Consider the following 27,251-nt stretch of genomic DNA (forward strand, 5'->3'; position numbering starts at 1 on the left):
AGCTCCTCCCCCACCCCCCCAAAAAAAAAAAAACGATAAAAGAAAGAAACACAACCATCATCTATTTTTTTTTCAATCTTTTACTTTAAATTTAATCATTCACTCATGTACAAAAACAATTTTATGTCCTCTGAAAAATAACAATGGCTGTTGGATTTCAAATGCATAATTCTCCTATGTACAATATAGCATGTACGCAACTCTCGTCCATATATTTTCATATGTACAAAGCATATACAGGCCGGTGCCATATAAAGGGAGATACTACAGACTTATTGCTTAACTAGATACGCTGCAAATTAGCTTATACACTCTCTACATTTAACTCCTTATATCTTATATGGCAAGCACTATTTCACATTCTATATGCAAACGTAAAAGGAGGACGTCAATAAATCGTTGCACACGTGGACGGAAAAATAAAAAAAAGCTGGTGCGCTGCAGTGATTTCACATAAGATTGAAATATGGCTCAAACTGGTGCATGACGCTAAAGTACTTACATCCATTTGAAGGTTGTAACGCGGGGTCACTCACACACACACGCACACACTTTGCTCTACAAAGTTATTTTGGACTTGTGGGAATCACGGGGCTTCGTACAGGAGGTACATGTCTCGACGTTTTGCAGGCTTGATTAAACGCGCGCCGTCGTAAAAGATAACATGTCATGGTGTAAATATCTACAGGCTGCATACAGTACAGAGCATTTGAGTGTGTGTATGAGAGAAGAGTGTGTGCTCTGTACAACAGCCGGTGTTACGCCGAGTTCTGCGTGACTGAGAACTGGATCCCGTTCCAAAGTGTGCGGTGATAAACAAAGGATCTTCATAATGACTGTTCACACTTATGAAATTACAACAGAAAGCTTAAAGTGGACCCCGATATCATGTGTGGAGCACAATTTAATTCCAAAGTGTTTAGAAGAAATCTTCATCCCCTGCTGTCTTAATCCCAAAGCCATGTTGTCAGCACAAGAATGGAATGCTGTTACACACAGAGTGTATTTCATTTGCGTCGCATTCTCGGCTGAATCAAGCAGGGGCTGTAAACTGGGGGAAACGACCACCCTCAATATACACACAACACGCAGTGTCAGAACCTCATATTTAACTCATTGTTTGTGCAAATGCAGCGCAAATAAAAACCAACAAGTATCACAGTCTGTAAAGGCCCAGAAAAACACTCCAAATGAAACGTGAGGAGAAACGAGACAGAAAGCATGTCTGTAAGAGCTGGGGAGAATTGAATAAATAAATAAATAAATAAATAAATGGTTAAGATTCGCTGGAAGATGGTCTGAGGGAGCTGTAGAGCTCTGGAGTATAATGCATGACACACACACACACACACACATATTGTAAAGCTTCCTAATGATACTGGTTTGTTTGGTGGTGAACCATACTTGAATGTACCACATGAGCAAAAAGTCTTGATGACTCAAATGTTATGTTTTCACAAGAATATATAAAAACAGGGCAGCAGCACTTCGTGAAAATCATCGTTCATGTCATCATAAAAACTTCTGGCCGTGGCAGCGACTCATGGATGATAGCGGCCGCCTGGTCTGGTTTAGGTTTTTGTTTCACATTTTCTTACTTCATTCAGTATTTTCCTTAAAGCTCTTTTATGAAATACACATGTGCTTGTGCATATAGGTATATATTTGTAACTGTATTGAAAATATTTATTCCTACACACACACACACACACACACTGATGGTTGGGAGAATTAGTTTATATATGATGAAGTGGATCTGCTCTTCTAACACTGACCAGCTAGATTAAACCGTGAAGGTGCTTTTCATTAATGTAAATCCATAAAAAAAAAAAAAAATAAATAAAATCCAAGATGTGGAAATCTGTGGCTGTCTCAGCTCATTTTTCCCCGTCATCACGCTGAAGGGTGCTTCAGTCCTGCTGGTTTCATCCTGTTTGCAGAAGCTAACCTCCAGCAAATCCCTGCAGATGGATTCATGCTGCAGCCAACATGCTGCTGAAGATCCATTTACTCCCAGCAGCAGCAGCAGCAGCAGCAGCAGCAGCAGCAGCAGCAGCAGCAGCAGCAGCAGCAGCAGCAGCAGCAGCAGCAGCAGCCATCAACAGCTCTGTTCCCGCATTTCTGCCATTTCAACGTTTGTATGTGAATCTGTTAAATCTTGAAAACTCACTTAGAATCATTTGTTAAATGAGAGAGAAAAGTATCCTATGTCACTTGAATGTGAAAATTTGGAGACAGAAAAATGCAAGAAAGATACTGAAAGTTTGGAGTGAGTGAGCAGATAACTGTAAACCTTTAAAACACACACACAAAAAAAAAATGCTCGATGGTCACTGTGAAGAAGAGAAGTTGGAAAGTTTCATGATTTAGTAGTTTAAGATTTATAATCTAATAATGTAATTTAATTATAAAATTAATTGAAAAAACTGCATGTATATGTAAGAATCTGAAAAAAAAAATATATACACATTTTCTTTCAACCTCTTTATCAAAAAGTTTGATTCTAAATAAATTTGTTCATTTGAATTCTGGGAATTAACCACAGATTTAAGCTGGAATGGCACTGAACTGTTCGTACATAAGTTACATAACTACAGACTTTGGGTTAAAATGTATCTGCAGTCTTTTTTGCAAGTCATGTAAAACTCGCTCAAGATTTGCTCAACATTCACCTGATAAAATGAGACATTTTTGGCACTTGTATCTGTATTGCAAAAGATACACGAACATCGGACAAAAGTTACACGACGCTTGACGAATGGAGACCGCGGGTCCAGATCTGTCCGCTTTGTTATCAGATGTCAAACAAACAAACTCAAAAGAAATGCAGAAGCTGCTGCACGGCTGAATGCTGTCATGGAAACTGAACTGCGATGAGTTTGCAACTTCCACAACAACCATAAGACTCTTTCGCACCCAAATATCGTGCAAATATGTTGAACATCGAAACAGCTAAAAACTGAAATAAATCTACATAAACGCCATCCATTTGCTATTTAAAAGAGCGGACCATTGAGATTTCTGACTCGGGAGTGTTTCCACACTGTGTTTCACTTCCTCTGCAGATCATTCCGCTTCAGCACATTTCTGAAAACTTAACAGTGATTACCGGCGTCGTCCATCGCAGCAAACAGTTCAAGGCGGATGGAGGAAAATATATCCGAATCACTCTGCTTGATTCTTAATTAGCACGACATGGATTTTTTTTTTTCTCCCACATTTATGCTGAATGGAATTACGATGCAAAATTATTATGGCGCCAATCTGTCTCGTATGTACTGGTGCCTGTGAGGGGGACGCCATTCCCATCAGTCATGCAAAAACTTGGCGCAACACCGGAACCATTCTGTAACTGGGAGCTCAAAACGACGGTTTTTATCATGCTAGAAACACGTTAACGCGGCAAAATCCAGAAAAGCAGGGGATGTAGAGGCAGTTTCAAACGACGACACCGAGCCTGCGTTGCCCTTATCGAATCAGCCCCTGCAAAGCCGGCGAGGCTACATGTGCAGTAAATTATATTCATGGTAATTACAATGTGCTTCTGTGGTATTTAGAGCCCTGTGCTCAGCCTGGCGGACCTTTGGAAGCTGCCTTTGTTATACTGTGTGAATAGATCCCAGCTCGCAGAGGGTTTCACGTGTGCGGAACGAGTTCTGAAGCTGAAGAGTAAAATCACGAAATGCTGCAACACGGGGCGACAGCGAAGTGCTCTGAACCTCACCTTTTACTGCACTGATGGAAATTTATTGCATATCAGCCGACACATAAACAAACAACATGACATCTTGGAATAATAAGCCATTTATTCTGGCCTGCTGATATATTGGTCCAGTGGGAGTGATTACTGTAGGTAGTTTTTAGCGTTTATACCATCATGTGCTCATTTGAACAAATGGTTCATCTGTGCTTTCTTTATTATTTGCTCCCCTTTCATTTTCACTGTATGCCCCATGACATTCTTGTTTTTATTTTTTTTTTGTTTTTGTGGTGTTGTGGGATGCTGTTTTGGTGTGTATAATCAAAATAATTTAAAGGGTTGGACAATGTTTGAGCGCGGGCGGGAAGGTTTCTCTAGCAAACACATGCAGACGCACATAAAGGATGAAGCTGGTGCTTTTCAGTATGTTCTTATTGTCAACTCAGCCTATAAAAAAACCCCCAAAACTTAACCTGTCGTCCTGGCCAAAAGCCTGTACTTGTGGTTTTAAAGGGCAAGTCCCAATATAAAATATTTGAGGAGAAATTCATGTCAGCTGGTGTGTTTTTCTGCAGGTTCTGTTACACCAAGCTTGAATAGTTTTCATCAAAAAACAAAAATCATTTTTCTTGCGATTTATGGGGAATCATCAGCATTTGTAGATGCGTCAGTTGTATTCTGAGAGTGTAAATCCTGGCAAGTCTTTATATCCAGGGTGCAGCCATTGCACCTCTTGATAATATGGATTTCCACCAACTGAACATTACCTTCTTAAAATCTAGAATGATATATAAGAAAAAAAATAGTGCCCCCCCAAAAAAGTACTGGAATAAACCACTCAAAAAGCGGCATAATTAACCATAAATCATTTATCTAAGGTGACGAGTGGGCAATATAATTTACTTTTACTGAAGGCTGCTAAACATCCTCTGTCTTATATACAAACCTGCAGCTATAAAAACTTCACATTAAATTCATCACTTTTTATTTTTCTTGCAAAAAGCTGCTGCAGGAAACAGTTTTGTATTTCCAGTAATGACTCCCTCTTTTACACTGGTTAGTGGAAATATTCCAGTTTCATATTCCTGGTCCTGTAAATTCTCACAAGACTCGAAAAGACTCAAACAAACAGGGTCTTGTTCGAGAGAGGCTTTCCAAAACAACCGTGGCCAGCTGTTTGAGCAAATTACTTGGCTCTTAGTTTTCAATATTGCAATAATGAGCCCAAAAATTCCACCTAAATGTCTAATTTAGCATCTGTTCGCACACTTTTTATGACTTCAAACTCTTAATTTGCTCCACGATCGTGAAAGTGAAAGTTTGAAGTCATTCTTTTCTACAGGGGAACTACAATTTATATTCAAATTTTAAGCCAGTATGGATTCAAAAGTGCTTCATATAATGAGATTAACAGAAATCTCCTGCAGTGGCGACTGAGCAGACTCCATCTGCTGATGCGATATGATGAAAACCTCCAAAACGGCACTAAATGAAACACCGTGGTGAGAAAGTGAGAAATGAACTATGAAACTCAATGAAAAATACTCTTAGAGAAGCCAGTACTGCAGCAGTGGATATTACCTTCTTCAGAAACAACACACACGTATTAAGGAAGCATATTAAGCCTTTTTTAAGGGTTTGTTATATATTCTGGGCCTCCAGCAGTGAAGCCTTCTAGGTTTTTAAATATCGCGGCCTTGTGACGGGACAATTCGGTGCTCTGCTGCTATGCTCTGGTCGCCCCGAGGCCAGGCAGTGTCTGAGAACACGGCTTCATTCATTAAGGACATTGAAGACCGTAATGCCGCAGATACCTAGAAAAAATAAGGCAAACAGCAATTGAGCCTCGAAGTCTGAGGTTCGGTTTGTAGTGGCTGATGAAACCTCGAGCCTCGGGCAAAAAGGAGAAGCTGCAGCAGCCTCTCCTTTTTAACTACTGATTTCTTTTTTTTAAATTATTTTTCCACCATCAAATAAAAAAAGAAATAAAAGGTTTTTTCGTACTAAAGATTTCTCTTCTCAGTTGGACCCATAAAGCCACAAACAGGACAGTCAGAAAAGAGTTGATTTCGATCGTTTAGACAGACGTGTTGACCATAACTATATTATTAGGCCAGCTTGATCCTTTAAACATCCATTTACAGACATTCTCTCTCTCTCTCTCTCTCACACACACACACACGTCACAACAACGGTAGAAACAGGTGTATCTAGGCTGGAGTTGGAGGTGAGTGTGACCTCTAGAAATGTAAGAAACGTCGACATTCATGAGGCGACAGTGTGGATCGGATCAGTCTGACGGACCCCCGGCGTGAGCCGGACTGCCCTCGCCCTCAGGTTCTGACTGGTCCATGTGCACAGACGGACTCCCCTGCTCCTGCTCCACGTCGTCCGGCTCGGGGGTCTGTGTCGGGGGGTCAAAGTCACAGGCGAGCTCCGACTCCTCGGTGTGGGAGGGGCTGCAGTCAAAAGTGAAGTCTGTCTGGTCCTCCGTGAAGGAGGGGCTCTCCTGGAGCGCCAGATCCGACGGCTGACCGGCGGCGTCGCCGCAGCTCGCCTCCGACTCCAGACTGGTTTGGTCTGAGAAGTTGACGGGGATCTCGTTGTACTGGAGATCCGGCTGGTCCTCCACGTCCGGCGGGTTGGGCTCCCGCGGCAGGGACAGCCCCCTGTGGCGGATGCACAGCTTGTGTAGTTCTGTTACCTCAGAAACGTTTGTGCTGTTCCCACTGTCTCGGAAACTGGCCAGCGGAGGGCGCACTTTCACTCCTGTCACTGTCACCGAGCCCTCGATGGCCTTCCGCAGCTACGAGGCAGGCATCACATCCAATGAGAGTGGAAAGAAAAACACACAGGGAAGGTGGTAATTGATAAGCACATTGATAAAACATGTTTTTTTTTTTTTTTCTCCCAGGCTTAAACAACTGAAATACCCGGACACACACACACCTCTTTGAGAGAGACCACTCCAACCAGGCGTCCCATGCTGGTCACATAGGCGTGATCCAGGCCCAGCAGGGAGAAGATAGTGTGAGTCTGAGGAAGAGGAGGGCGAGGAGGAGAGGTCGGTCATGGCCTGAATACAAACTCAGAGGGGGTTTCATTTGCATTCAGGATCTGGGTTATGTAAACCCCAAATGATGGAGTCAGACCGCATCGACTCTCTGGCTGGCGAGATGGTCGCCGCGTCGGACGAGGCACTAACTCGGATCATCGCCTCACAGCTTGTTGCCTTTCAGAACTATTGCGACGTGCACAGATAATTAGAAAACGCCATCTGTGTGGCAAAAATGTCCTGAGAGTTTGGGACAATGTGGACAATTTAAATAAAATCAGGATGCAAACGCGCATTTATTTAAAAAAATCCAGACAGGATCAAGACAGTTGTTATAAATGCAGGATGACTGAAGGATTATCGTTCAAGCTAAAAGTAAATACAGCACAAAGTTTGAACTGTTTGAACTGGATGGCGCCTGTTTGAAGAACATTTCTCACACCTATTTCTGGGTCTCAGAGATCCCAACGTCACGCAATTCTCATGGATGGGAAAAGTGTTGCTGCTCTGAATGGACTCATTTTTCACTATTATCCACTTCACTGACACCCATACGGATGCGAGTCCTCCCTTTCACACATATCATATTCAAAAGGCGTCTTATCTGCACACTGTGACCGCCTTTCTCTGTTCCACCTGTCATTACAGGACACAGTGGTGTGTGTGTGTGTGTGATAATTACTTACAGATGCCGAGTAAAATGAAAATGAGAGTAATTTACCCGTTTACCTGCGGCCACTGAGAAACAGCCTGGCTGCGGTGTGTGTTGCTGGCTATTTGTGCACGCTGTACCTTGTGCAGAGACGTTTGCTCCACCAGCTGGAAGGGGGCGGGGTCGATCTTGCAGTTCTTGAAGTCCACCGGCTCGTCGAGCTGCTGCTCCTCCCACTCCGCTATCTACAGCGAGGAAAAACATTACACCATCGCGATAATTAACCAGGCCTGCGCTGTGACACTCATTTTGGATTACATACGGTTAGTGCAGGTCTTACATCTGAAGGGGTCATGCAATCTTCCACTTCGGTGGAGTCCTGGAAAGAAAAAAGAAAAAAAAAAATGTTAGTCTGATAAACACACAGGGTAAGACTGAGCATCAAAACGCCACATCAGATTGTAAGCTGCACACAGGGAAGCCAATCTGGTGGAATACAAAAAAAATCATAAAGCTTCATGATCTTTGTGTATACCCATCAGGGATAAAATTATGACCCCCGGCCGAACATGGTCATGGTCCCCAGCTGTGGACGCCACTGGACATCTGAAGGCGTCCTGTGGTGTTTGACGCCACGACGTTCAGAGCAGATTGCCTCAATCAGCACGTCTTACAAATACTCGACTGGACCGAGACTGGAGGTCAGGTCAACACCTCAAATTTGTTGTTTGAAGACAAGAACCATTTAGTTTTGCGGCAGGGAGCACCATCATGCTGAAAGAGCGACCAGAAACTATTGCTTCATTTGAAAAGTCATGCATGTTCCACATGTTATCGCTCTTTTTCAGGCTCGTCTTTATCCCACAGGACATCCCTGTGCCATACGATCCATACAAAACCAACTATCTAGCTACTTTATTTAAAGAAAAACAGGCCTTATCAGACCAGGACATCGTCTTCACGGCTACATGGTCCAGCTCTGACGCTCACACGCCCACAGTGGCATCTTTCACGAGTGGACAGTGGTCAGGATGGGCTGAGCTCCCACCACTCAGCCCCACCTCCAACAAACTGCAATGCGCATTCTGAAACCTTTTAAACACAACCTGTGTTTTGATCTTGTTTGTTGGACGGGACCACACGTGCTTCCCTTCATGAATCTTCCCTTCAACATTTAGGACACAAAGCCCGCCTGCGGCCCACCCACTAACAGACAGGCTGACGCTCCATCTACCAGTGGTCATAATGTAATGGCCGATCTGAGTAGACATTCAAAAGTGAAGCCACTTTTTTTCCCCCCTTTCTTTATTCATCAGTAACCCAGAAAATGGCACAAACAAACCGAATAAACACAGGAAGTAATACAGTAACACATACGAGCTTCAGCAACAGTTTGGAGTCGAGCTGACGAACAGTTCACAGTGATGTTAAACCTGCCCACCTCACACACACACTCTCTCACACACACACACACACTTCATCTCGCTCTCTCTCCGCAAAGCCACTCTGACGCCACGATTTGTGTACCACAAATATTTTGGTCCAGCACTCACTACGTGTGTGTCGCAAGGCAACGGTTACCAGGCAACAGTCTCTAGGCGGCAGACAGTCTTACCGCCATGGAGATCCTCACTCGTTTGGGCCTGGGCTTTCTCTTTTCAGGAGGAGCCGGCCCAGCCGAGCTCTTCCGAGAGCGAAGAGGGAAGGCATCAACACAGCACAGCGTTAAGATCAGCGTCAGTGAAAGTGGACAGTTCTGAGCCGCTTCTGCGCCGAGCAGCATCGGATCGCAGTCTGACTTCTGCTGCGAGAAGTCTCGGTGATGTGAGCACAATGTTTGCTGAAAGGGTGTAATTACTGCACCATAGATGAAGGTGAGGGCACAGAATCCGTACAAGAAGCCCGGCGTTAATACAACACTCGATGGAAGAAGCTCGACTGCCAAGAAAAAAAAAAAAAAAGAAAAAAAAAAAGGACTTGAACATCTTCTACTTTAGCATTCTTGTTAGTTTGTTCTGTTCAGCAACTTTGATTTCAAAAATCATTTTGATCAATTCTTGTTTTTCACTAAAACAACAGCAGCTACTTTATATCACCAGGGCTGAAAAAGCACAGTGAAGATTTTACTAAAAACGCATTTTAGAAAGCTTTTAACCTCTGAAACGCAGCCGCGGCTAATCACATTAAAAGGTTGCCACAGATTCCAGCGATAATCTCATTAGTTCTACCTTTTTTTTCCCTGCAGGTATTTGCCATGGAAAGAAGCAACAATCAAAGAAGATTAGCAGAAGTCAGATTAGCAAAACTTTCCTCCTCTGACAATTTTGGATTAGTTTCATATTTCATGCAGGTTTAAGCCTGTTTCCACTTCTCGCTTTCGAACATGAAGGCTTTAAAGAAAAGGTATCAGGCTGAAAAACTTCTGTTCCACATAAATTAGCCAAGAAGCAAATGCGAACCCCTCATTTTCTCACAGTTTCTCTGTTCGACTTGAACGGTTTTAATGGGATGTGACTAAAACTGATGCAGAGACAAAATATCTGTGTTACACTGCAGGGAAGAAACACTGATGCATTTCACACACTTTCGTTTCATGGAATCTTTTGGGATTCAAGAGAACACAACCGGTTCAGTGCTGCAGACTCAGTTTGTACATATAATCAATAAAAACTCCTCACCTTAGATTTGCCTGATTTTATTAAACTTTTTTAAAATCTAAAATAACCATTCAAAACTTGTATTAAAAGTTTGCAATAATCACATATTTGAGTAACTGTATCAAAATAAAGTCAACAAGGGCAAATTTTCCAAGTTAGTAAATGTCATTAAGAAAATATTTTCATATCCACGCCATGAAATAACTCGGCTTCATAATGACACATTTGAATTTTAAATATCAAGCCTTCAGTTTCAAGGATTTTAGTAATTATGGAAAAACGTGAAAGCATTTTCGGAGTTACAGTCCAGAGAGCAAAAAGGCAAATTAATCTCATCTTCTGTGGCACGTTGCTTGGTTATGAAGCCCTGTTTACAGCTCTCTGTTTGCAGTAAATGTGCTGAGGAAACAAATCGAAACTGAAGATAGAAGAGAGAGCGTCCAAGCTGGGGAGCTGCAGACAAACGGTCCATGAAGGATGAAAAAAACTGTGCTGTTTGACCAGCTTGTCTTAAAATACATGTCCTGGTTCATACAGTTAAAATACTCGAGTAGAAATGTTTTCCTGCCACATTTAGCTACTTTCAGGTGTGCTGGGCCGTTTTGTGGGTTTGAACAACGTCTGGCCGCACATCGGTGGAGCCAAAAACATTTTCCCGCAGTCGATGACACCATCGCTGCCTGAGACGCAGCAGAAAGAAATGCTAAAATGTAGGATGTTCAAACGCGTTTGACGGTGGGGGTGCAATGACTCACACAAGTTTGAAAACGCACACACACGAACAAAAAAAAAAAAGAAAAAAAAAAAGAAAGAAAAAAGAAGGAGAAGAGCGAAGACCACAGCATGAGATCACACAGGAAAGCCCTGCTGCCTGTGGGTGGATCCGGCCTGTCAGCGGCAGGAGGACGACGAGGTGGACGGCGTATGCGTGGAATAGAGCGAGCACACACACACAGCCTCCCATACAGCGCATGTCACACTCTGCAGCACGCACACACACACACACACACACACACACACTCAATCCCATGTCTCCCATTTTGCTTTGGGGTTTTTTCTTTTTTTTTTTGTGCTCACCTCCAGCAGCTCCTGGTCTTGATCAGCACAGGAGAGGGTCTGAGAACCTCGAGGAGGGGAAGAAAAAGAGGGTTTTAATAAATCTGGTTGTTGAATCTGACCTTTCTAAAAATCAATGTGTTTGTAAAATCCTCTCATTAAAATGAGTCTCTTCAACGTCATTACATCTACCAACAGGATTAAGCTGGGTCTCCAGTGTCAACACTAAGACCGGAATGAGATGCCATCAGTTCTTTCTTAGCTATTCAGATTCAAGCCCCAATAAGAACAAATATTTAGGCACGTACAGAAACTCAGGAATCCACCTGCAGTGAAAATGCAAGAGATTCAGCAGTTTGTCTTAGTAATTTGATGTTGAGGATTTTTTAGTTTTGTTTTGTTTTAAAGAGATTGTCCCAACATTTTTAGGCGTTTAAATACCAATGGTGTTTGGGGACAAATGTATTAATTACACCTTCTTAAGTGATTCAAAAATACAAGTGAAAACATTTTGGTGAACAGGACATCGGGATCGTGTTATGAATCTCTCTATGTTCGCTTACAATTCCAGTTTAAAGCCATTTTCCACAGATTGTCAAAGAATTTGAATACAATGTGAAGCCAAAATACATACTGTTTGGCGTTTCCGTGTCACTGATGGCAGAAACCGTTTTCAGGGCGGATTTCAGAGGGAGCTGAACGTTGGACACCACCGGGCTGAAGGAGGAAGACTCCTCTGTGGAGATCTACACGGAAAACGCATTAACAGAGAAAGCCAGACACAAGCGCACGGAGATGCGACAAAGGAGAGAGAGAGGACGGGTACGAGCACATGCGCAGGACAGCACAGGTGAGGGCACAGACGACAGAAACACAGAAGACACGTGTTAATGGAAAAAGTACAAAAACAGCGAATTCCACACAGCTTTCAAACACTTACCAAAAGAGCAGTCCAAAAATCTCCATCTGTGCCCTTACCTACAGCTACATGCTTCACACATGCTGTGCCTGATCCGCTTTTAATTCTACTGCTACAACCCCAACCCCACGTCGGGTTTCCCCCGGCCCCCGCCCTGGCGCCCCCAGACGCCTCACACCTGTTGCGTGCTCACCAGGAAGCGAACCCCTTGGCGAGCGCCTGTGTTGGCGGAGGCGTTGAACTGGGTGTGGGCGCAGGGCGAGCTGGGGGTGCTGTCCGTGGTCAGACTGGGCAGGTGGTCGCTGGTGCCGTTGTCCTGCGCCAGCTGACGGAGGTACTCCAGCCTCCGCTGGCGGCCCAGCTGGAGCGAGAGCAGGGACTGGAGCTGCAGGCGCTCGATGGAGCCCAGCAGGATCATGGAGTCTGAAAGAAGGGGAGTGGAAGAGTGAAAGACCGATAAAAACACAAAAGAACAAAGCAGTTTCATGTGTGTGTGCGGCAAAAACTCCTCATCTGAGGAAACCTGTTGACTTTTCAAGAAATGAGACATACAGGACAGCAGGATCGCTCTGGTGTCTTGACTGATCATTCTGGACTTGCTCTTTTTTTTGCACATTTTTAAAATTATTAAAAATTGCTCAAATTTAATTTGATTGTCAAGATGTCAACGAAAACCAAAAAAAGACACTTCTTAGACTCACTGATCAGAGCTGCTTGTATTTTGTTTGCTGTATGTTGGTGAAACAGGTTGTGTCCATTGGTGCAACTGGCTTCACTGTAATGTTTTGGGAAATCTGAGGGGAAAATGGGGTTGGGAGCAATCTTTAAGATTACTACCACAGCTTGACTTTGATACAATACTGGAAAAAATGCAATTCCTCCAAATTGCATTGTTATTTTATTTAATTTGGTTCAATAGTTAAATAGGTTTGATAATTTGTCAAGTTGGAAAAAGAAGCAAAACTGTGAAATTGTAGATCTATGACAGTCAGGACAGTGCATGTTTAGTTATGATAAAGGAACACACAAATAGTGAACTGATTGATTGTCCAGACTTTGCTCAAGGGCATGTGAATCTGTGCACAATCACATCACATGTCTGGCGCCCGGCCGAGATAACACGCCAACATCCAATAAACCAGCAGCCAGTTTTGGACTCTTTGCTAATCTGTGACATCTTGTCCTTTAATTACAAATTCAATTTCAAGGTGGCATTTTATTGTCTCCAGTCCGAGGGCTGCCCTTGCAACGGTCACACATCATTAACACCGTCTCCTATCTCCAGTTGGGTGCAGCAGGAATTTGGCCCTTGTTTTCAGTACTTTGTCTCGTTTTTTTTTTTAAGATCACACTTCTGTTATTAAACCAAGTATAAACTTGGACGAAATGTTAAAAGAAGACTGAAAAAAAGCAAACATCAAGTGGTAAAAAAATCAAAACAAAGACAACTCCAACAAAAGGGAAACTTCATCAGCTCTGTGTGAAGTTGACGGTCATTGCTCATTCATCTAAAATTTTAAGTTTGACTAAAAGCTTTCCATACATAAATGAGATGAGCTTCACCTCTGGATTCAACCAGGGCCAGGGTCCGGAGCTGCCCCGTCAGCAGCATCTCCTGCAGCTCCCGATAGGAGGAGGTCAGAGTGATGAAGCGCACGTCCCTGACCATGATGTCCTCCACACGGAAATTATACTTCCTGAAACACGGAGGAAAAGACCGAGGTTAAGTGGCGGGGAGATGGAACAGGGAGATGTGGAAATGACGGACATAGAGCGGTAAGAGAGAGGAAAGAAAAGAAACAAAAAGATCACGGCGAGCGAAGAGAACGTGATCACAGACTCACTCGTGATGCCCCATCCCGAGCTCGGGCAGATAAGGAAGCTTCTTGATGCGGATGATGGAGTCGTAGAGCGACGGCTGCAGCGCCTGGGCCACGGCGTTGGCCAGAATCACGGCGATCATCACGGGCAAGATGTGGGAGATCTGGCCGGTCAGCTCGAACACGATGACCGCTGTGGACACCGTGTGGGTGACTGCTCCGGAAAGCGCTGCAGCACCTGGAAGGGGAAAAAAAAACCCCATCATCTGCGTTTCCAAACACATTTCTTCAAAGCAATCGACACACAGTAGAAACTACAAAAAGGAATAAGTGACAATTTATCAGACAGTTTTCTGCAGAGCAGCTGATCGTGGAGGCGAAGCACGGGCAGGATGTTGTTCCCATTCATAACATTTGTCATCCCAGTGAGTCATGACCGGGGCAATTTTGCATTGAATGATTTTCCATTTTGTTTTGGTCCAAAACATAAAGTTCAACTTAGGAGGGATCAATTCTCATCAGCCGCTTTCTATAAACGGCTTCAAAGGGAGACAAATGGCACCAACAGTACAGCGGCAGCAGTTTTTATCGTGCAGGTTTGAAATTAGCACCAATTAGGTCTAATCTTTGTTACGTTCAGCTCAATAACATGTTTTTTTTTTTTTTTTTTTAAATTTCCGCTCTAATTGTGCTTTCATTCCAGAAATAAAAAGCAATAACATCATTATTCACTTCCATTTTCCATTGTCGTCACCCAGCTGAGCCAACACGTTCGACTTTTAAGCATCATTTAAAAACCTTTTAACAAGAACACTGAGCACCTGTAATTCAGTGTAACACTGGGAGCTGAAACAGTACCCAGAAAAATAGACAAATTCATTTTTAAAGACTCATGTCCAGGACAAAAAGTCCATTTTGATGGTACAGTAGGTTCTATCTTATTGGAATATTTTGTCCTGATGCTTTTTCCTTTCGAGCAGAAATTGGGACAAAAGAGGCAGATTTCTGGTGCATACAGATTTACAAAAAGCCTGAAAATATGACTAATTCTCCACCTTTTCAGCTCAAGGTGAATAAATGGATAAAAGATTAATGGACTGACTGTAAACTCTCAAGGTTGGCAGTTCGACGAAAGTGTTCAACAAGAGCGTTTCCGCCCGACTTCTTTCTCGTTATTACGCCGATAGTCTGCCTGATCTCCAATGGTCAAAATATTCTATTATATTCAATTCTTCAAATTCAATTATTTCAGTTCAGTTGGTCATTACAAGCAAAGCACATCTTTCAGATTTGAGAAACTCACCGACGACAGCATAACCGCCAGGAACTATGGGATATACAGTGCCGTGCTCATGTATGCCATCAGGAAACATGGTCGCCATGATCTCCCCGACAAGTCTGCCAAATGCTGCACCTGGTGATCACACACACAAACACAAGCTTTTTTAAGAGTTCACTGCTTCTGCATAAGTGAGTTAAAGAAAAAAACCTGTTGATTTCACTCACCAATAAGAAAAACAGGCATGAACGCCCCGCAGGGGACGGGCATGGTTGTGGCCACGGCGGACATCCAGAACTGAGGCAGAGCAAGCAAAGGATTGGAGAATCTGTACTGAAAAGTCCCCACATTTCACAAATCATCTGGAGAGTCAATTGTGCATATTTAGATTCCGATGCATTGCACAACAGCAGCAGGGAGGCGTCTGATCAGTCCAAGATTCAAGATTCAATCACCAAAAGATACAACCAGAGCCGGCGACAGCGGCAAGAGGAGCAAGGTGCCCTCTGGCAGATAGAGAATCATCACATAAACAAGCTCACAGAACCACTGTGGGATTACATGATGAGAAGGATAACGCTAGAAAGGAGGAAATCCACAGAGAGTGCAGAGGAATGGCGCCGCTGCAACGGCGAAAAAACTCAATCTGAGTTCCTCGAGTTAGTTAACAGACAGACGCTCTCCAATCGTCCAGCTTCTATATGAGATTTATCCAAATTAAGACTGCGGGCGACAGCAGGTTCTTGTGTCCAGGACTTACCTTCATGATGATGAAGAGGATGAGCGTGATGAAGACGTTGACCTGGGGGTGTTTCCAGGCGTGGTGGTGGCTGATGTAGTCGAACTCCTCCGCCACGCCCTGGCGCCACCACGTGCGGTTGTCGAAGAGCGCCACCAGGGACTCGTGCTGCGTCAGCTGGCAGGTCGACATGAGAGGAAAACGTCTGAACGTGAATTTAAGACTCAAAATAAGTGACTGGTTTCTTTTAAAAATGATTTTTTTTTAACAAAGTCCGAACAAAAGCCTGGTTAGAACCCAAATCAAGAAACATTATAAACAAAGTATTTGGCATTTTGTATTGCTTGGGTGTTTACAGGGATTTTTCTCCCACAGTTATTTTCTATATTGATGTAAACCTGCTCAAATTAATCCTGAGACCTGGCACTGGAACGCAGTATTGATTCATTTGTTTTGAATCGAATGTGCTGAAGCGGAAAGAACAAATCGTGTTGCTGTTCAACTCGGAGACGGGACCGCATGTTGACGGGAGAACAAACAAGCCGACAGGCTTTTTAAATCAAAAAAAGCGACCGCGTGTCAGCAGTTGATACTATTTTGATGTTTTTAATTGTGTTGTTTTCATCTTTATTTATAGGATTTATGCAGGGCTGCTTTGGCAGCAGCGCCATTGTTTTCGCAGCGAGAGTCAAACGGACGAGCATTGGAGGGACAGTTTGGGAGGAAAGTGTGGGACATGAGTCGGATTGATTGTACATGTGGGAGAGATGTGGAGGAAAGAGATGCTACAAAAGCAGGAGGGGAAGAGGAATGGATGCAGTGAAGGACATGCAGGTGAAAAAAACAGGATGTTGCATCTTCAAATGTATTTTATAGGCAAGGATGAATTTTTTTTGTCACATTTTCTCACGGTAAATAAGAAAACAACTTCAAAAAAATGCTCTAAAATGTAGTTGTTGTATGACGTAACATCATATATTATGCAGCGTACCGTTGCTGCAGCCTCAGCAGGAATCGCTGCCGCTCGACAGACAGGGAGATAATTCAGCTCTTTAACCGACTGCTGCGGAGGCTGATTGAAACAGACTGGAACTGTGATTGTGGCAAAAGATGTCGCGTTGCTCCGACCGCAGTGATTCATGAGTTAATAACGGGTGGGCGCAACGCCGACCGCATGCAGTGGTTTGGGTGACAGCTGAAAGCTGCAGGGTGGCCACGGTATGGATGGACCGGGCGGTTAACACATCGGTCATGTCGGATAGAAACGCCGCAGAGTCAAATCCTGCGTGTGTAATGTGTTCCAGAGTCGCAGCACAACTCAGCACACACACACACACACGTGCTGTAAATTCGATCACAAACGCAGAAAATCCGAGGAGCCGGTTGCCGCAGCCAAACGCGGCAGCTGCAGCTCTGCTCAGAGCTGCTGGCTGTACCGACAGAGCGCAGCTCATGAGTGTATCGTGTAACACTCCTCCCTGAATCCTCTCCCATTTGCTCATGAATCAGTTTAGCAATTTTAAGAAGCGCTAGTGTGCAGACAGTAGAGCATCTTCCTCCAACTAACTTCAAACTTAATGACAGAAACAGTCGGAACGCCCCATTAATCCATCACAGATCTGCACTGAAGTGTTCACCGCCGACGAGTTCATGCCGCGCACACTGTAAATGTTTTAAGAGTTTTAAAGCTCTCCATCACAAACAGTGGGTGAAATATTTCAGTCTGGTTGAAAGCGATAGACCATCAGACTGGCAGTGATATCCCTGGAGCCATTAATCTTTCAATACGACATCAACTCGCTGCAGACACTTTCTCCAAACAAGTGCAACTTTCGCGATGCTGACACTGCAGGCTGTATTTTTCTGTCTTGCTGCAAGATTTTTTTTTTTCCTGTATCACTGTGAGAATTAAGGATGATCCACGAGGAAAACAGATTCCTTCAACCGACTATCAGCCTGTTTTTCTTTTATTATTATTGTTTTGAGAACTGGCTCAAAATGAAACTGTATGGATTGTTATGTGGGATGAATATGCAGTGACAGCTTCGCCCAAAACACGAGCACACACAGAAAAAAAATGTTTGCTCCGCATCTCTGCCTGAAAACAGCTCCAGCCACATTTCACTTTGTTCTGTCAGTTATTAAAGTTTTCCTGTGGCAGAACAGCACCAGCACAACTTTATTTATTTATTTTTTTATGAACAGCAGCCTCAGGCCTGCTCCTTGGATTTACTTTACCCGAAAAATGCAAGATTATAGTTTACTGTTGCAATGCCATTCATAAGCAGAAAGCCTAAACACTGTATCAAATCACACTTTGCACAATAATGTGAGTCTACATTTTAATCCAGATCCCTGATGACATGATTGCTGGTGTGATCAAGGATGACCCCCGACCTGCAGCAGCTCCCACTTCATAGAAAATTACCATCAAGCGTCTCACAACAATCATCATACCGTCAGAGGGGTGCGAAAGCATTTTCTCACCTGTCCAGCCATGAACTGCCCGAGGCCCGGCGGGAACGTGAGCGTGGAGACCAGCAGGGTGACGAGGGCCGGATACAACAGGCGCCTGACAGGAAGAGACGGGCTGTGGGGTCTTTAATGAGTCTGCTTGTCATACTGCATGGGCATACTTGATTTCCCTCTCGCGTGCATGAACAGCCTATGAATAGCTTCATGTGAGCCGTGTGTGAAAGTGACCCAATTTACACGAGGGCTTCCACCGTGATTTACCAGAACTGCGTTTTCATTGTAGCACAGGGGCAAGAAATCAATTTCAAACACACACATAGGGGCTCATTAGCTGGAGGTTGGTCATTCTCGGGTCTATTTTTGAATAAATGAGCTAATTTAGATGCACTGAGTGGCTTTCTTCAGATTTGCACTTAAACTGATGTCTGCCTATTGAGTGTGCAGCACTTCTACGGCACATTTTCACCTCAGAGTGTCTCGAATGCACGTCACAGTTTCAGTTGCATTCATCCATCCACACATCAACAGTGTCGGAGCCGCCATGCAGGGAAGCATCCAGCTATCAGGAGCAAACTAGTTCAGCGTTTTGCCCAAGGACACTTTTACATGCAGCAGCAGAGGCTGACCTGCTGACCCCGGGATGTAAGAACAACCTGCTCAAACACCTGAGCCTCGTTCACACACCACAGCTGGGTGTGAAGCGGAGCGGTGACTGTGATTACATTCACATTCATCTGCCTTTAGCAGAAGCAGTATCAATATTTTGCCACCAAAATACCAGCAAGGAAGAAAAGAAGGGTATTTCTGAAAACTGTTTTAAGGGTTAAAAAAAAAAAAAAAAAAAAAAAAAAGATGAGTGACGGTAACAAATAAATACGCCAAGGCTGGGATCAGATACTCACTTCCTCAGCAGGAACTTGTTGATAGTCTTCTGCTTCCTCATGCACTCCACAATCAGCCGGTTCAGGTAGACAAACAGAGCGCCGCCAAACCCGCAGGCAATCCTACAAACAAACACAGCCATGGTCTGTTTGTTCTGCTGCGGGTGAAACAGAAAACCATCCTGGGCCAAAGCAAAACCCAAAACCAGCAGCTCTCAGAAACATTTGCCAACACAGAAATACAGCAGCAGGTTTTTTTTTTGTTTTTTTTTTTCCCCTTTTGGTTGTTGTTGCTTTGGCTGGTTAAGTCAGTCACTTTTGAAAAATCTCTGTAATAGCAATCCAAGCAGTGTCAATGTATTGTTTCTCTCTATTCAAACATTTTGGCGTCAAATAACTCATATTTGGCAAGTGCAGCGGTGGATGCAGCCTCCGCTCGTAATCAGTGGGGTAAAAAGTTAATTTCATGGCCCGTTCAGCGAATGCAAATGGAGCGTCGGGCTCCCGGTAGGAATGCGAAAGTGTCTGGGATGAGGCCTCAGAGAGAGGAGCCGAATAAACGGGGCGCCGTGGGATCAGAGCTCCCTTTCAATGTGGCGTCAGTACAGAGCGGCGCGCTCACCCGAGGACGGCGAACGCTGGCAGCTCCTGAAGGTCAAACGGGAAGTCCAGGCGGAAACGGGTCTTAAAGAGAGCAGTGATGGTTTCTGAGGAGAAGAGGAAGGCAGTGAGCAAGCGACAAAATCAAACACAACTGAACCTTTCAAGCAGGAACAGCTTTGTTAACTCTCCTTAAAATATACTTGCTTGTAAGCTCAAATTTAATGAGACGTTTTGACAATCACTACATCTAGAGGTGAACCGAAGTACAAATAAAGACCTTTTGGATTAAAGCTGTACTCTTTCTTCAGTCTTTTATGTTCATTTTTGGAATTTAAACCAGCTCGTTCGCTTTGTGTTGCTGACTGTTTTCAAGCATTTTCAACACACTGTTTCACTAAGACTAGAAAAACAGAAGTGGAAATCACATGGAGAAGAGAAGGCTGAACCCTTCATGAAAATATTACTGGTGCTCGGATTTTCTTAAACATTGACATTATACATTTGACTTTGTACAACAAAATGTCTGGTCACGAATAAGCTTTGGGAGGCATACTTCACCATTAATAGACAATTAAAAATACACTAAACTAGACAGTGTACGCAATTATAAATGCTATGCATCAGTTATTAACACGATGAGCCACAGTTCACTGCTAACTGAGCACACTTGATGAAACGCTTAAAGCCCACTGACTGTATTTACCTTTCATAACCTTTATTACACGTCTGAATTCTGCTCACTGTTGAATTGTTTCAGCCGTTAACTCATTTTGACCACCAGACTAGCTGAAGTATGACAAAAAAATATCTAATGGATTTAATAATTCAATATTTTTATTGATCTGGTTTAACCAAGCTTAGCTTGAATGTGGAAGTAAAATGAGTTTAACACCACTGCTCTAAATAAATAAAAAAAAAAACCCAAACAAACCATGGGGTATATCGTCACAAAAACACTGACATACAAACAGAAAAAGATTTCCCTTCAGGCACATTACCTTCCTCCTGGTTCCACACCGCCAGCACTCTGAAGATGAAGGCACTGAAGGTGGCGGCGAAGAAGCCCCTCCAGTAGTTCCTCACCGCGAAAAACGTTGAAGTCACCTCGATGCTGAACAGCACCCCTGGAGAGCACAGGCACACACACACACATACAGTGAAACATTCCTGCATCTAAAACAATTAAACCACTATTTTCCAATCACACTCCCGTACAGGAACTCAATGCTGTTGTGTCCAATGTCAGCAGCCAAACATCTCTCACACATTCACTTCGTCTGGATAGAAATGACTGTAATCTAATTAATGCTGTTCCATTTTAGTCCAATTTAATTAAGAGTATTGTTATCTACTACTTTGTGGTTTCTGTAATTTCAATATTGTTTTACTTAATTACGTTTTCTATTATTAAACTTTGTTGTATCTGTGTCATTTATTTTTGTAGCTTTTGCTTTGTTGCATTTTGGTTGCTCATAAACTTTTTTGCTTAATTCTGTATAGATATTTCCTCCAGATGTAACATCTCATTTCCAATGGTGTCTTAACTCTGACTAATTTGGAAAGACTGGTTTTAAAAGGTGTTCATAAAAAATGCTTTTGTATTTGTGATTTTTTTTTTTTTTTTAATAAAGTAACAGTCTGTGTGAACAAAAAAAAAAAAATCACTTTTTTCTATCTATTCATAATAGGAGTGCAGTCAAAAGCAATGCAAGTCTTTTCTAAAATAACCATAATGTTCATTAGAAGTAGTGGATCTGATCATTAAACAACTGCATAAAGAAGTTAATAGCAACTGTATTTAATCAAACAGCATCTATTTAATTCAGCTTTATTCATCTGCAAATACTAAAAACAATTCAACATTTTTTTTTTTTTTTAAGTTGCAGATTTACTACTGTGTCTGAGCTGCAGCCAGAGTGTGTTGAACATACTGTACAGATGTCAGCACGAGTTAGTTCAGTTGCTCTGAACGAATGAGACAGAATGTCAGTCATGTTCCAGAGACGAGCTCCTCCTGCCTCATGTCGTGCAGCCAGAGGCTTTCTCTTCAAACATTGTACACAAGAAAAGTAATTTAGGAAAAAAAATTTTGTCTGGAGGTCCCGTCTCCGGCTCATTTTACGGTTCTTATCGTTTTCATCCTTACATGATGGGAAAAGCTGATAGAGATCGTGTTCTTCCACTGAAAGCTTCGAAAAAGAGGGAAACTTTCATCAGATTTGGTAATTTGAAGCGTTTCACACACTGCAGGCCTTAAAATGCACCAGAGTGAGCCAACGGAATATTAATTAAGATCGAGGAAAATGAAATGGAAATCAAATAAAATGTAAAGCCAGAAGGAACGCTGAATCAGTAAAAGCTTTGAGATGAAGGTCGAGAAGTCCTTCAATTCCTCAGAAGGAACTGAGGAAGTCAGAATGCTCTCATTTCTATAAGAAGGTGAATCCATCTGCTGACGAAGGTTCAGTGGAAGACCAGGCGAACAAAAGTGGCTCATCACATCCACACTAAATGAGTTTTTCCTCGATAGTTTGGTAATTGTTTCTCTTCAGCTATGCTGTGGTTCCCATTAACCCTTTGCAGTGAAGAAGCGTCTGCTTCATTAACACCAGATCGACTGCTCTGATCGTCACTTTCTCTCATTACGTTAATCTTCATTAAGCGTCAAATGTGTCGATTTATCACTAAAAACACATGAATCCCATCTATGACACTCATTCTCCTGTTGTAGGCAGAGGTGGAAAGAGAAGATCAGTACTACTCAAGTACAATGACAGGAACCTCTCAAGTGAAAATACTAGCGACATTTCTAAGGCGTTTGATTTATTTTGACGATTTTTCTGCTCCCTTCCACCATTACCCCCACATTAGATTCCATTATTGACACATCTTAGCGGGATTCCAAGTGAATATCTGCTGAGACAGAGCGCTTCCTTCAGCCGGAGAGTTAGACAGAAATGCTGAGCAGGCCCGACGTCCTCGGCCGCTGGTGGCGTAAAGATTCCGCTCATCTAATTACTTGTGTAATTATCTGCGATAATCAAATCCACTTCAGACATGATCTCTCACCTCCAATAGGGGCAGCAAAGCAGCAGCCGACACCCACGGCGCAGGCGGCCGACAGCATCTCCGTGTTCCTCAGCTCGTTCTGTTTGAGAGGAGTCACGTGTACACACACACGCACGCACGCACGCACGCACACACACACACACACACACACACACACACACACACGGAGTGCATGCAATGCCACCAAGACGCAACAAAAAGAAAGGCATCTCTCATGAAAGTCACTGCCGGCTCACAGATGCAGCAGTTTGACGGTGAAAGCGGCGCATCTGCTCCGGGTCGGGTGAGATTACATGTCTGAGCAGAGGCCGTAATGGGGGAAAAAGACAGGACTGAGTGGCGGGATCGTGGAATGAGATGTTTTTGTTGAAACGAAAGGGGGACAACAGATCAATGGCTGGCTGCGACGGTTCACTGAGCTGATTCAAACACAGCGCAGACAAATGGAAAGACATCAGTCCATCGCCAGCCTCTGAAATGGACAGCATGGATTATTCATGCTGATGGGATTGGACATAAGAAGCTATTGAACTCGTGCGTTCGTACCTTGTTTCCCTCAAAGGGCTCTTCCTTTAGCAGTGAAAAGAGAAAGAAGACAGAAATATGTGTGAGTGTGGAGGTTACCTTCCTCTCTTTTCATCCTCCTCCTGGAAAACATCCACAACTACATCAAACAAGCAGCGGACGAGCGTCTGCACGGTCCCGATTCCACGGCGGACTGAGTTAGCATTCTCCCAGCCTGATCATGCTTTGCTGCCACGCAGATGACCCCTGGGCTATTTGAGTCTTCGTCTAACTGTGCTGACACGTGTTTCTCTCTTCCTCCACACTGGTCCACAACGAGGAGAAGGAGCGACGGCACAGCGTCCAGAGCAGAAAGAGACAGGATGGGGGGATGAGGAGGAGGAGGAGGAGGAGGAGGAGGAGGAGGAGGAGGCCTCGCATGAGTGGAGGTGAGAGTGTGTCCTGCGGAATGGCAGAAAAGTCAAAGAAACGTCAAATAACTCCTCAGTATCCGTCTGTGCAAGAGCTATTTTTAGCTTCTCCTCAAATAACGGCAACATAAAGAAAATGACAGATGAGAGGGCAGTTAGTTCTGATCAGGAAGAAAATAAAGTATTTCTATTTTATTCTAATGTTTTAAAATAGAGAAATACCAAATGACAGTTTAGCAAAGATTTGAAAGCTGAAAGCTGGTAAAATAAATCAGAACTGAGGTTTATTTCTCTAATTTACATGTAGAACAAAAACTTCAGTTTGAGATAGTTTCATGCCAAAAGTAAAAGAAGTGTCCATTGCTGTTCCTGTGGGAATATTTCAGTATTTGTACTCATAGGAATGGAAACATTTCAAGGAAAGAAACCTTGTCAGGAATACTAAATGTTTAAAAACCAAAGAAGAACTGCAAAGGCGCTCGTGAAGGACTTCACCAAGTTGGGGATTGTACAGTCATACAGATGAAAGGTTATAGTCCAAGGAAAGCTACACTTCTGCAAAAGAAATGACTTAAAGTATACTAAAGCCAACTTTTAGATGTTCGAGCAGACTGGAAGTGTGTCTTTATATCAGATATATAATATTTCAGATTTATATAGAACTCCTGCCAGAACCGGCTCCTAAAAAAGTGAAAAAACAAAGAAATACTTGCAATTGTTAATCAACACTCCTGCATTTATTGCTGAGAGCGAAATAAGAAAAACAAGGAGTTTTTTTTGTACAGTAAGGAAAATTCCAGGCGTGTATTTTAAGACTCTAAGGTCAGCACAGTGTCCCTGCCATCTGCCTCCTCCTTCTACTTGTACTTCCATAAAACTGAACTGGTTCCAGTTGGCGGTGAGCCGCTCTTCAACGTGCAGACGGAGCGCTTCGCCGATCCCTTTCAGGTGTGCCTCACATGGAAGCCGCTCAGAGCAGCCACAGCTTGAACTAAATTTGCTCTCCGTAGGTTTGATCTCAGCCATAAAGAAGCTGCAGCTCTGACTCATGGGAGACCTGGAAAGTTTCCTCCAGCGTCGACCTTTCTTCTCTGTGATTTTTAAACTTTTCTCGCAGTGATTTTTATTCGTAACATAGAAAATAATTCCCCACGGTTCACTAATATCTCCTGATAAACAGCTAATTCTGTCACTGACTCCTGTTTGAAATCTAAAGAAACAACATAATGGAAGTTTTTCAACTTCCTCGCGTCAGAAATGTGTGAACGGTCTGTACAGAGCCACGGCAGACCGGCACCACCTCCTCCTCCTCCTCACGGCGGTCACCAGGCTGCTCGCACAAACCTCAATCTTTAACCAGCATTTCGTTTCCCAGCAGGGAATCTGGGCTCTCAGGTGTCTGATGGGGTCGAGGTCGGGATTTAAATCCAACCCTACTGAGCTGTTCTACCAGAGAGGAGTTCTTCCTCAGTTTACCTCTCGATCTCAGTTTGAGAAAGTGTCTCATGCAGATGGAGGGATATCGGTGATGCTTCTGCTCGGAGAAGTAAAGGGAAGGTTTTTGTGCTGCAGTCTGTTGGGACATCTGCATCTCCAGTTCGCAATATGTTTACCGTTCTCACCATGTAAATGCCGCCGAAGAGAGCCGCCATCAATTTGCTCAGGAGGGCGGCGCACAGGCTGGCGACGTGCACGAAGGGGCCCTGAGGAAGAGGAGGAGGAGGAGGAGGAGGAGGAGGAGGAGGAGGAGGAGGAAGAGAAGCATCAGTCAACAGGGAACAACCTGAAGTCCATCGAAACGCTTGACGTTCGGGGGCATTGCTCCAGAAAAAAAAAAAAAAAACCTGAAAGCAATCAAACGCTGCCCCGATTCACATCCAGACCACTTAATTACTCTGAGTAACTGCTGTTAGCGGCAAATCACAATTTTATCTTCACAGCTCCGGCTTTAATGAGTCGAGAAGAAGCCAAGTTAATAAATCCTCCAGACAGGAAACTTCAAGAACCGTCAAGCAATCCGTCATTTGTAATTTGTAAAGCCAGAGGGGGGGTGGGGGGGTGGGGGGGCTGTGACAAGAAGAGATGAAGGAGACAGAAAAAAAACAAAAAAAAAAACAGACTCTACCTCCTTTCCCAGCGGCATCCCGCTGCCCAGGGCACAGGTCAGACCAATGACCTTCGCCACAAAGGTCTTAAACGTCAGATATTCCTTCAAGACCACCCCTCGGAGTATTGTCTTCATCTCAGGGATACCTGAGCCTGAGGAGAGAGAAAAGAGAAGAAGAAACACAAGGATGACAGAGTGTGGGAAGGAGGAGAGCTGAAAGAAAGCAATTACAGAGAAAAGGGATGAGGAGAATAATTGAGGAGAGGAATATCCAATTGATATTCATATAGTTTTCTGTATGCACATCTCATTACAGGTATATTTCACGGGTTTCCTGCAGATGCCACCACTTAGAGACATGTCCTTGGAGGACCTTATGATCCACTGCAGGGCCAATTACAATACTCAAACACAGAGAATCAGCTATGGATTAGTGAGATTAATGCATATTTGTGTATGAATTAGGTGTGTGTGTGTGTGTGTGCATCTTACCCACAGCCTGAGGGGCCAGGATCTGTGTGAATCCTGCTGAGAAAGTGATGAGCACTACAGGATAGGTGACCCAGGCAATGTACTGCAGGAGCATGTTACTGTCCAGTCCGCCATGCATCCACTTCTGTGCTGCACATACACACACACACACACACACACGCACACACACACATAAGTAGCTTAATCTCAGTAGAACTCAGGAGAAAACTGAACACTCAGTTTTATCTCTGTTGATATTCCTCTTTTTTAACTATTAAGTTTTTGTTGCACTTTTCATAGCTTTTAGCCTTATTTCCAGCATTTTTCTCCACCTTTATAAGTTTGTAAGCCTCTATCCCATTCATCATTTACCTCTATCACTGGAAAATCCAAGAAAGAAAGAGAAGGTACTTGGATCTGGGGGAAAAAAAATACTCCATATTTACTTAAGCGAGCCACAAATTTATTTCTGGGCATTTTTGCTTCTTGCGCACAATAAACCAGCAATTTCCACACATGGAAAAAAATATATTTTTTTGCGTAAATGTGCTGATGTTTGGGGAGAACATATTAGAAAAACCTTGCCTTAGAAGCTGGTGGTTTAGGAAAATGAAATGCAGAGCGGCGTTTCATTAAAGTTAAGAAGCCCACTTTCTGCTGCCTTTTTGCCTCCTGACTCACCGAGCAGGCAGTTCAATCTAAAAAGTTATTTTTCCCTCAGAGGTTGCTTTATTTGAGCGCTTTTTATGGGCCCGGAGAAATAAAATGAGCTTGTAATTTAATAGAAAAATGCACAAAAACAAAAAAACAAACAGGTTCCCCTCCCTCTTTCT

At 43.4% G+C, this 27,251-nt stretch overlaps 1 protein-coding gene and 1 long non-coding RNA gene across 2 annotated transcripts in view; one reads left to right on the top strand and one right to left on the bottom strand.

Annotated features, from left to right (window-relative positions):
* Nucleotides 1–654: 654 nt before the first annotated feature.
* LOC115405904 (uncharacterized) lies at nucleotides 655–26,431 on the top strand. Its single transcript, XR_003933473.1, has 3 exons — nucleotides 655–713; nucleotides 7,411–7,426; nucleotides 26,413–26,431. It is a non-coding gene; the product is annotated as an uncharacterized LOC115405904 (long non-coding RNA).
* clcn2a (chloride channel, voltage-sensitive 2a) overlaps nucleotides 5,874–27,251 on the bottom strand; it is a 43,679-nt gene continuing 22,301 nt past the window's right edge. Inside the window, exons 4-25 of the mRNA XM_030115675.1 lie at nucleotides 26,440–26,568; nucleotides 25,966–26,099; nucleotides 25,463–25,543; nucleotides 23,452–23,475; nucleotides 22,906–22,984; nucleotides 20,835–20,960; nucleotides 19,856–19,940; nucleotides 19,255–19,356; nucleotides 18,365–18,449; nucleotides 15,899–16,054; nucleotides 15,366–15,435; nucleotides 15,163–15,273; nucleotides 13,884–14,097; nucleotides 13,603–13,736; nucleotides 12,218–12,462; nucleotides 11,755–11,866; nucleotides 11,142–11,188; nucleotides 9,023–9,091; nucleotides 7,748–7,786; nucleotides 7,548–7,652; nucleotides 6,650–6,736; nucleotides 5,874–6,506 (exon numbers count right to left, since the gene is read on the bottom strand). Coding sequence (XP_029971535.1) covers nucleotides 5,991–6,506; nucleotides 6,650–6,736; nucleotides 7,548–7,652; nucleotides 7,748–7,786; nucleotides 9,023–9,091; nucleotides 11,142–11,188; nucleotides 11,755–11,866; nucleotides 12,218–12,462; nucleotides 13,603–13,736; nucleotides 13,884–14,097; nucleotides 15,163–15,273; nucleotides 15,366–15,435; nucleotides 15,899–16,054; nucleotides 18,365–18,449; nucleotides 19,255–19,356; nucleotides 19,856–19,940; nucleotides 20,835–20,960; nucleotides 22,906–22,984; nucleotides 23,452–23,475; nucleotides 25,463–25,543; nucleotides 25,966–26,099; nucleotides 26,440–26,568 — 2,750 coding nt within the window. The 3' untranslated portion in view covers nucleotides 5,874–5,990. The remainder of the gene's footprint in view (nucleotides 6,507–6,649; nucleotides 6,737–7,547; nucleotides 7,653–7,747; nucleotides 7,787–9,022; nucleotides 9,092–11,141; nucleotides 11,189–11,754; nucleotides 11,867–12,217; nucleotides 12,463–13,602; nucleotides 13,737–13,883; nucleotides 14,098–15,162; nucleotides 15,274–15,365; nucleotides 15,436–15,898; nucleotides 16,055–18,364; nucleotides 18,450–19,254; nucleotides 19,357–19,855; nucleotides 19,941–20,834; nucleotides 20,961–22,905; nucleotides 22,985–23,451; nucleotides 23,476–25,462; nucleotides 25,544–25,965; nucleotides 26,100–26,439; nucleotides 26,569–27,251) is intronic.

Source organism: Salarias fasciatus, chromosome 18 (assembly GCF_902148845.1).
Source record: "Salarias fasciatus chromosome 18, fSalaFa1.1, whole genome shotgun sequence".
NCBI classification, from domain to species: domain Eukaryota; kingdom Metazoa; phylum Chordata; class Actinopteri; order Blenniiformes; family Blenniidae; genus Salarias; species Salarias fasciatus.